The 9045-nt window shown below is 64.3% G+C and overlaps 2 protein-coding genes across 16 annotated transcripts in view; one reads left to right on the top strand and one right to left on the bottom strand.

Annotated features, from left to right (window-relative positions):
• Positions 1-6: 6 nt before the first annotated feature.
• On the top strand, positions 7-7181 carry TCEA2 (transcription elongation factor A2). Of its 4 annotated transcripts, none has more exons than XM_025039965.1 (9): positions 7-2790; positions 2975-3185; positions 4189-4279; positions 5243-5409; positions 5589-5645; positions 5980-6134; positions 6215-6361; positions 6687-6758; positions 6959-7181. In XM_025039965.1, the coding sequence occupies exons 1-9, from the start codon at positions 2737-2739 to the stop codon at positions 6965-6967; spliced, it is 963 nt and encodes a 320-aa protein (XP_024895733.1). In that variant the 5' UTR covers positions 7-2736; the 3' UTR covers positions 6968-7181. The 4 variants fall into 4 exon arrangements, with proteins under 4 accessions (XP_024895733.1, XP_024895734.1, XP_015452645.1 ...); XM_025039966.1 differs by having other exon boundaries at positions 5243-5370; positions 6959-7180; XM_015597159.2 differs by having other exon boundaries at positions 3080-3185; positions 6959-7180.
• Positions 7182-7933: 752 nt separating this feature from the next.
• RGS19 (regulator of G protein signaling 19) overlaps positions 7934-9045 on the bottom strand; it is a 5533-nt gene continuing 4421 nt past the window's right edge. For 11 of the 12 annotated variants that reach the window (XM_025039962.1, XM_015597158.2, XM_025039961.1 and 8 more), the window contains 2 exons: positions 8784-9018; positions 7934-8715 (listed from right to left, as the gene is read on the bottom strand). In XM_025039962.1, coding sequence (XP_024895730.1) covers positions 8524-8715; positions 8784-9018 — 427 coding nt within the window. In that variant the 3' untranslated portion in view covers positions 7934-8523. The remainder of the gene's footprint in view (positions 8716-8783; positions 9019-9045) is intronic. The other variant, XM_015597155.2, reaches the window with a different exon arrangement.

A 9045-nucleotide genomic window follows, 5' to 3' on the forward strand; every position in this document is an offset into this window, starting at 1 on the left:
AGGGCCCGGGAGACCACCCGAGGGGCAGGACGAGACCCCGCCCGGGCAGAAACTCCCGGGACACAGGGAGATCCCTTTGGTGGCCGAGACCCCTGCCCTGGGCCAGCCCTGCCCTTCACCCCCGCACCACCGCAGAGGCCGCGATCGGGCCTGGACCTTTTCCCGGCAGCCACCCACTCTGGACTCAGACTCCAACTGCCAGGCTGAGACCCCGCAGACCTGGGATCCGCCCCCTTCCCTGCCCTCTCACTCCAGACCCTCCCTGAGCGCGCAGGCAGCGGAGACCTTCCTCCGTCCCGCCTCTCCAGGCCTTGCGGACGCCCCAGCCTGTTCAGGCCTTTCTTGCCGGCTTGCCTGCCCCCTTGCCTCTGTCCCAGCCTGGCATCCACACAGCACCCCCACTGTCCCTCCGCCCCAGGCCCGTGTCCTACCCTAGGCCTCCCACAGCCTCACTCTGCCTGCGACTTTGGAGGGTGAGATCGGACCGCCTTCCCCCGGAGCCACAGCCTCCCCTGCTTCTGCCGGCCTGGGGCGGCGGCCCTCCCCATCCCTCTTCACAAGCAGGCCAGAGCCCTTTCCTGGTGGTCAGGTCCCTTCTCTGTGTCCCCCGCCCACAAGAACCAGGTTTCCGTAATAAATTCTTTCCCCTCTTTAGTTGGGACTCAGCCAGCAGCAACGGGGGAGTGGGGAGATATGCAGACAACTGGGGAAGAGCCCCAGGAGCTTGAGGAGCGGGCCTGGGTGTGCCTCGGCTCTGGGGCCCTGGCCAGCCGTGCCCACCAAGGGGCTAGTGAGCCTTTGGAGGTCACTGCGCTGTGGTCTCTGCGAGGGGCCAGGCGGATGGGGTTCCAATTCCAGCCCCCCTCAGCCTGGAGGCCTCCGCAACTGCATACCTCACACAGAAGCAAACCTGCCTCTGGCGGGTTGGGGGGGAGTCCTGGTTGGCTCCCCAAGAGGCTCAATACACATTGATCTGCTCTCTTCCCTCAGACTAAGCTTTTGGGGTCAGCTGAGCAGTCAGCCACATGCTTTTGAAGTCTGCACAGCCACCCCTGGGCTGTGCGCTTGTACTGGTGGCTTGGGGATGGTTCCTTGGGTTGAGCAGGGTTGAGTCTGGGTCCCTGCTGACCCCAGTTCTGGACAGGGATCCACACCGGATCTGGGACAGAGCTGGCCCCTCACTGACCCAGCCAGCTTCCCCCACCCCTGGCTGTGTGCAGTCCCCGGGAGGCTGTGGGCAGCACAGCAGGGCTGTGGGAACAATCTAGCCTTTTGCAGAGGTGACCAGAGAAAGAAGGAACTTCCCTCGTGAAGGGGACAAAACATGACCCCCCACCCTGTGGGGGGCGGAGAAGGGCCTTGGAGGCCATGGAAGGCTGGGTGGGCCAGGTGGGAGCACAGCATGAAGCCTCAGGAGAGAGTGAGGGGAGCAGCTGTGGCTGGCAAACCTCTGGACTGGGGAGGTGGCTGGGTCGTGGGGGTGCTGTGGAGTGGGGAGAGAGCTGGCAAAGGTGCCAGGTGGTTCCTGTGCCTGTGAGGCCCCTGGGCCCGGGGGTAGGGATGATGACTGGTCAACAATCGTGTTTACGCCTCTGGAGACTGGAGCCATGGAAAGCTGGCATCACGAAGCCTCTGGCTTGGTCTTGGGGAAGATGATCAATGAGCAGCACTGTGCCCTTGGCTGTGGTGACCATCTGTCCCCTCTGAGGAGGTCACCCCAGGGCTGGACTCTGCACAGCCTAAGGGGGGAAGGCCTGCCAGGGGCGATGAGGGCGCTGTAGCCTGAGCAGAGATGCCACCCAAATTTGTGTGGGGGGTGGGGAGCAGGCCAAGCACTCCCCTGACCGGAGCTGCAGGACATGAGGGTCTCACAGCCTTGGGTGGCTGGGTTGCGTCATCTCTGCTCCTGTTTGTCACGGGAGAGACACACACACACACACACACACTGCATTAAAAAGCGTATCTGTGGAGGAAAGCAAAGCAGGGGGGAGAATGGGGTGTTTCAGGGTTCAGTAGGAGGGCGAGTTCTTGCCGAGGAGGTACAGGGTGAGCACAGCTCTGGAGGGAGGACGCACACAGCCCAGACATCCTGGGCGATATGTCTCTGGCAGTGGGAGCAGCAGGTGCAAAGGGGCACGCAGCTCGGCACGCCCGAGCTGTGCGGGAGTGGAGAGGTGTGGCCCCAGGGGCCTTGTGTGGGGGCTTTGGGGAAATGGGTGACAGCGGAGGGACACCGGCAGTGGGTTGTAGCAGTCCAGGCCGTGGGTGCTGGCCCGCAGCGGGCTAAGGCAAGCCCTGCGAGACTGACGGGTGGGGCCTTGGGACTCATAGATGCTGGTATGGGTGTGAGGGGAGGTGCCCCGGGGGTTTGGGCTCAGCAGGGAACACGGACTCCTCCTGGTCAGCCCCTCTCAGGTGGTGGGTGGGCCACTTTGAGAAGAGGCTGCTGGGATGGGAGTGGGCAGCCCTTGCCCCCACTTCTCACCTGGCTGTGGCCCCAGAAGGCTTTTCCCATCATCCTGGTTTGGGGCAAGAAGTCACGTGACCTGTGATGCTAGGATTGAATATACAGCCGCTTCCCTCCTCATTCCCACCCTCCCTGGGCATCTGACCCCAGGTGGACCTCCAAATTATCGCTGCCTTGTGTCCCCCATTCTTGTGTGTAGGAGGTGGGGTTGTCGCCTGAGATCTCCAAGTCATTTATGAAGGTGTCCCTTCTCCTCCTAGGAGGGAGCCATGGAGCTGCTGCAGGAGCTGAAGGCCATGCCAGTCACGCTGCACCTGTTGCAGGTAGGGCCCTGCATGTCCCTTGCCCGGGGGAGCTCCAGGGACAGCTCCTTGGCACCTAGCACAGCTTCCTGGTCCCCATCCTGTCCTTAGTCAGCACACACACCTTCCCTGAGGAGACAGCCTTGCCCTTAGGCATTGCTTGAGATGAGAGGAGCGTCGGTGACCCATCCTGTCCTTCACTGAGGCCCCCAGGTCCCACATGGGCACTCAGCCCCCTTGCTGGTCTCCTGCCCCACACTGTGGGGGTCTGGGTCCGGTTGCCGCCCCAGCCTGGGTGCTCACCCTGCAGTCCACCCGCGTCGGCGTGTCTGTCAACGCCCTGCGGAAGCACAGCTCGGATGAGGACGTCATCGCGCTGGCCAAGTCGCTCATCAAGTCCTGGAAGAAGCTCCTGGGTGCGTGTCCGGCAGCACTGACTGGCTGAGCGTGGGGCAAGGGGCCCCTGAGAAGCGTCGGCCTCTCGCTGGCCAGTGCCGTGTAGGGCCACCTGGGAATGGGGGCAGACAGACCCCTGTCCTGGAAGCTGGGACTCGGGCTGAGAGGGAGGGGCGTCTGTGCAGAGCCGGGGAGGGGAGAGCTGAGAGCTGAGAACCTGAGCAGGGCGGGAGGGCTCCACAGAAGGGTGTCAGGGCAGCAAGGGCAGTGGAGGTGGGGGCAGGGGAGGGGGCTGTTACTGCCGGAGGGAACAGGCACAGTCTTTTCTGGGGACAGCGCAGTGACTGAGGGCTGCAGACAGCCATCTCTGGACCCTGAGGCCCCCTCCCTTCCCAGCCTCTCCTGAGCTCTGTCCAAACCCTTGCAAAATGCAGCTATGTGTCCTAGGCCTCCCTCTAGTCCTGCGTGACCATCGGGCCACATGTGGGACAAGTGTGTTTATTCTGGTGGCATGTGGGAAGGTCCCCAGCACAGACCTGGGTTTTGGGAGTCTTTAGGGGGACATGCTCAGTGGATAGTGACTCACTCTGGTGCGTTTTGGGGAATGGTCATGCCCTGCTTGCCTGGGGTGACCTGCCTTTGTCCAAGTTCAGATGCTTTCTTTACCTGTGGAGGTTGTCACTGGGGGAGGTGTTCGTATTTCAGGGTCATCCTGGGTGGATGGCAGCTCGCTGTGCCAGGACCGGCAGTGAGGGGACCCCAGAAAGGCCCACAGGCAGCCTGCTCGAGTGGAGCCATGTATGGGAAAGGGGTCTGAGGGCCGTCTCAGGACCTTCTGAGGCTGGGAGGGAGGGCCCCCAGTTGGTTCTTAGCGGGAAGACCCAGCGGCTGGCCTGGGTCGGGGTCGGGGCAGGGCCGGTGGGAGGCTGAGGCCACCCCTGCCGATCTGCTCCCCAGTCCTTGGCCTGGCCCTGCCCTGGGGCTGCTTTCCCCTAGCCAGCCTCCCTTTCTGCGAACCTGCAGATGCTTCAGACGCCAAAGCCAGGGAGCGCCGGAGGGGCGGGCCTCTGCCCACGTCGTCTTCAAAGGAGGCCTCTGAGGCCGGTGATCCCAGGTAGCACACCTGGACTGCAGCGCATGCCCTCCGCCGCCTGGGCCCCACTCGGCCTGCGTGAGGGTGCTGACGTCTGTGCCCTGGGCGGGCCGAGACCACATGAACAGCGGGGCCCTTCCAGCCCCTTGGAGGGGACTCTTCCCAGGGAGCCACGCCTGGTTCAGTCGGCCTCTTTCTAGAAGCTTCCCTTCCAGAGTTCCTTTGGACACTTGTGTGCAGCCCCTGCCATCCGAGGGGAGAGGCTGTGTCTTGCCTGCCAGGAGCTGTGGGGACTCCTGCTCACGTCCCCTGGCTCCAGGCCTCTGTCCTGGGTCTGCTTCTTGGTGGCCAGCTCAGGCTGCACTCCTTTGAAGCAGCCCCTCCCTTCCTGTGGGTGCCCAGGCTGTAGCCGAGTGTGTCCAAGGCTGCTGTGCCTTGGATTCCCCCGGGCAGAAGTGGCCTCCAGGGGCGGCAGAGCTGACCTCTGGACTCACCAGTGGCTCATCTGCTTTTCCTCTAGGAAGCCACGTCTACTGACTCCGTGGGTGTCATGGTCATGAGATGCAGGGGCATGAGGGGAGGGCTGGTGGGTGCAGCCTAGATGTCAGGCGGCCTGGGAATGGGGGTACCCAGCCCTGTGAAGGGCATCCATGCTGGATGGGGTGACTCTCAGCCTTATCTGCCTCTGCCTGACCTGGCAGCTGGTTTTGGGGGGTGTGGCCCTAGGAGTGGGGACCCTCATAGGTGATGCATTCCCCATTGTGTCCCTGTCTGGGGAGCGCACACCGCCCAGTAGGCCTCACTGCCTCCGGCCAGCTGGGCAGACCCCTGGGGCATGCTTGGCTGGACCATGGTGGGCAGGGTCACAGCCCCTCTCAGGGCAGAGACAGTGGGATTTGGGGGAGATGGACTATGTGTTGGCTTCTCTGGGGGCCAGCATCTCACATGGATTCACATGGCCTGAGCGGGCCTGTCTCTCTCCAGCCGCAAGAGGCCAGAGTTGCCCCGGACACTGACCCCGAGAATGACCACGTTTCCCCCAGTGCCGGTCACCTGCGATGCTGTGCGCAACAAGTGCCGGGAGATGCTGATGGCCGCGCTGCGGACGGACCGTGAGTGCCCAACGAGGCTGCCTCCCGCGCAGGCCCGAGGTCAGAGGCCCTTGGGGACGGCCTCTCCCCCAGCCCATTGCTGCTGACCCCAGTTGGGCTCAGGGGTCTTTGGGGACACCAGAGCGCCTGGATCCTGGGCCTCGCTGTGGGGCACTGGGTGGGTCAGGGGCCGGAGGGTGGAGCCCGCAGGGGGGCTAGTCCAGGCCTGTCCCTTTCAGGTGAGCACATGGCCATCGATGCAGACTGCGAGCGCCTTTCGGCCCAGATTGAGGAATATATCCTTTGTGTGGGCGCTGGGGTTTCCGGTGGGCTCACGGGCAGCTGGGCCAGCTGCCCTGTGGCCACTGCACTAATGCCTTCGCCAGGCGTTGGGCCAGGGGTGGGCTCCCCCCTCTTAACCAGTGGGGCCCTCTCTGGGCCTGCTGGTGGGGCCTGGGTTCCTGGGACTCCGAGCCTGCCACTGGATCTCAGCAGGCAGTAGGTCCGCTGGGGGACCTGGCCAGGGGCTCCTCAGCTGGCTGGAGTCAGTCCGCACAGTCCAGGGGGAGGCCCTCGGGTGGCAAGGTGGGCGGAGGGAGTGGCCCCCGACGGCTCCTTAAACGCCTGCACGCATCTTCCGCGACGTGGGGAACACGGACATGAAGTACAAGAACCGGGTGCGGAGCCGCATCTCCAACCTCAAGGACGCCAAGAACCCCGGCCTGCGGCGCCAGGTGCTATGCGGCTCCATAACGCCCCAGCAGATCGCCGTGATGACGTCGGAGGTGAGCCCCGCGGGAGGGGTAGAGAGCCCCGCCCTGTCCCGCCCCGCCCGGGCCTGCGCACTGAGCACGCCTCGCTGCAGGAGATGGCCAGCGACGAGCTGAAGGAGATCCGCAAGGCCATGACCAAGGAGGCCATCCGCGAGCACCAGATGGCGCGCACGGGCGGCACGCAGACTGACCTGTTCACCTGCGGAAAGTGCAGGAAGAAGAACTGCACCTACACGCAGGTGTGTGGCCCGCCAGAGCCCGGGGCCGCGGCGCATGCCGCCACCGGTCCCCAGTGAGCAGCATCTCGGGAGTGGGACCCGCTTGCCTTAAGACGCCAAAGTTGGGGGAACTGGCCGGCCCAGCGTGGAGGGGTCCCCAGGAGTTGCTGCTGGCAGGTGGGAGGGTGTGATGTGTCACCTGGCGCTGGCTGCAGGACCACACTCAGACCCATGAGACGTGGGGCCTGGTGAGGGGGGAGCCGTCGGGCGGCTGGAAGGTCGGGGTCGCTGGGGCAGCCTCAGCGCGGGGGCTCCCCGGGTTGCGCCCTTACCACACCTCCCACAGGTGCAGACCCGCAGTTCTGACGAGCCCATGACCACGTTCGTGGTCTGCAACGAGTGTGGGAACCGCTGGAAGGTAGGTGGGTGCAGCCAGGCCGCCCCGGTCCCACTCTCTGCAGTGGGCGTCTCCGGCCAGTGTGGGGTCTGTGTGGTGTGACTTGCGGGACAGCCCTGCCCAGCCGGCCTCCTGGGAGTTTTGCAGACAGTGGTGGAGACCCCAGCCCTGTTGGGGGCATGAGGGCCACAGGGTCGGACCCCATACCCCATTCCTCGCAGTTCTGCTGAGCCTTTGTGCAGATGTGCCTGCAACCATGGTCCCTGGCCAGCGCTGGCTGTCACCCTCCTTGAGTCCTGCCCAGACACAGCTTCTCTGGAGACCCGTGCCCGCCTGCCGCCCCCGGAAGGCAGCCCCTGCCCAGCCCTGCTGCAGTGCACTCCCCCCTCCCCCCAAAGTATTAAATGTTTCTTTTTGCCACCGTGTTTTCCTTGGCCTTTGGTCCTGGTGGGCCATGTACAGGCTTGGGCTTCGAGCTGGGTCCCCCACTCCCCCCCACCCCGTCACTGGGGACAACCCTCCTTCCTGAGGTCAGGTGACACTTGGGCATGGCCCCAGCGGAGCAGTGCTGGAGGGAGGAGCCCACCCACCTGGCCTGTGTGCCCACACACACAAGGAGATCGGGTGGGAGGGGCCTCAGGCAGCCGACCGAGGGTCCCTTTCCCCGGCCCTGCTGCTCAGGGCCCAGGGCGGAGTCTGGGTCCCACCGCCCTCCATGATGGCCGGTCCTCACCCCACGTCTGCACTTGGGAGGCAGCGTGGGTGGTAGCACACTGCGGACCAGTTGCAGCATTGAATCACTTTGTCTCCCAGAAATTCAGACAGGCCAGCAAGCACATGCCTCATGGGGCCTGAGGGACAGTGGACCCTCCGGGAGGTCACCCCAGTAGTGTCTGGCCCCAGCCGGCTAGCCTCCAGGGATGACCTTTGCTGCATCAGGGATTCCTGCCCACCCCAGGCCTGGGCAATGCCGCTCACTGTATCACCGGCCTCCGCGAGGTGCTGAGGGGCCACACCTGCCCAGGTCATGGCGCCCTGGCCCACACCCTCACTGAAGGGCGGTGGGGGTGGGGAGGGACACACGAGCCAGGTTTCCTCACAGAGCTGGGCTGCTGCCCTGTGTTGGGTCTGAGACAATTCCTGATCCTCTAATCTCCCCCAAATGTGGAAAAAGAGACTTTTGTTTTAAAAATATCTTCAGTGATACGACATCCTATTTTGTGGGAAGGAGGAATGGAGATAAATATGAAGACAGTTTTTCTTTTTTTGATAAAACACTGAGGACACGTTTCCAGGTGTAAAGTTAAAATAAACATAAGAAACTGAGTCCCATCGCCTCGAACCTCGTTCTGAGGTTCTGGGTCTGATTCCGGGGCGCAGACGACATGAGTTGGAGGGTCTCTCCAAAACACAAAACTAGACAGTACAGAGGTTCTACTCCCACCAAAGGCAGTCCGGAGGCCCCCTCGCCGCCTGGGAGGGGGGCCGAGTGAGGTGAGTGGGTCCAAGATGCCTCCTGGGAGGCCCCTTCTCTGACCAAGCAGGAGCACAGGCTGGCCAGCAGGGGCTGGTGTGAGAGGAGCTGCTCGACCCCAAGGCCCTCACACCTGCCTCTTTGCTGGACCTCGGGGGCACTGTGGCCCCTGGGTGGGTGGGGGCTTTGGCCTCCCGTTGGGGGCTGCCCCGGTGCTGGGTCCAGTGTGCCGGACACCTGCTGCTGCCCTCGGGCGAGGGCCACCGAGTCTCTGCTCACAGGTCGGGGCCTGTCTGTACTGCAGCAGGCAGCCTAGGCCTCGTGGGAGGACTGGGGGGCCCCCCGGAGCAGCAGGGCGCGGTAGGCAGGAGAGCCGAGGAAGCGGGGGTAGGGGTCCCGGTGCATGAGCGTGTAGATCTGCAGCTGCGCGTCGTCGAACGTGTGCGCGGAGGGCTCCTGCATCTTCTTGTTGATGCCTTCCCGAATGCGGGAGTCCAGGCTCACCTGCGGGACAGGCGCGCGGTCAGGGTCCGCGGGCAACCCCCTACCCTCGCGTCCCCGCAGCGGCGCACCTCCTTGGGAGACAGGATGGACACGTAGTCCTCGTAGATGAGCCGCGCCTTCTCGTCCACCGCGTGCTGGTCGGCCTCGGCCTTGAGCTCCTCGCAGGCCAGCCAGAAGAGCATGTTCTCCTCGCTGTACTCCGTGCGCAGGAACTCGCGGAACGCGCTGCGGCCGGCCGGGCTGTGCATCAGCTTGTCGAAGGACTGCGCCCAGCCCCGCACCTCCTCGGGGCTCGGTGTGCTGCTGTGGGCGCGCGCGCCAGTTCACACA

Source organism: Pteropus alecto, unplaced genomic scaffold (genome assembly GCF_000325575.1).
Source record: "Pteropus alecto unplaced genomic scaffold, ASM32557v1 scaffold45, whole genome shotgun sequence".
NCBI classification, from domain to species: domain Eukaryota; kingdom Metazoa; phylum Chordata; class Mammalia; order Chiroptera; family Pteropodidae; genus Pteropus; species Pteropus alecto.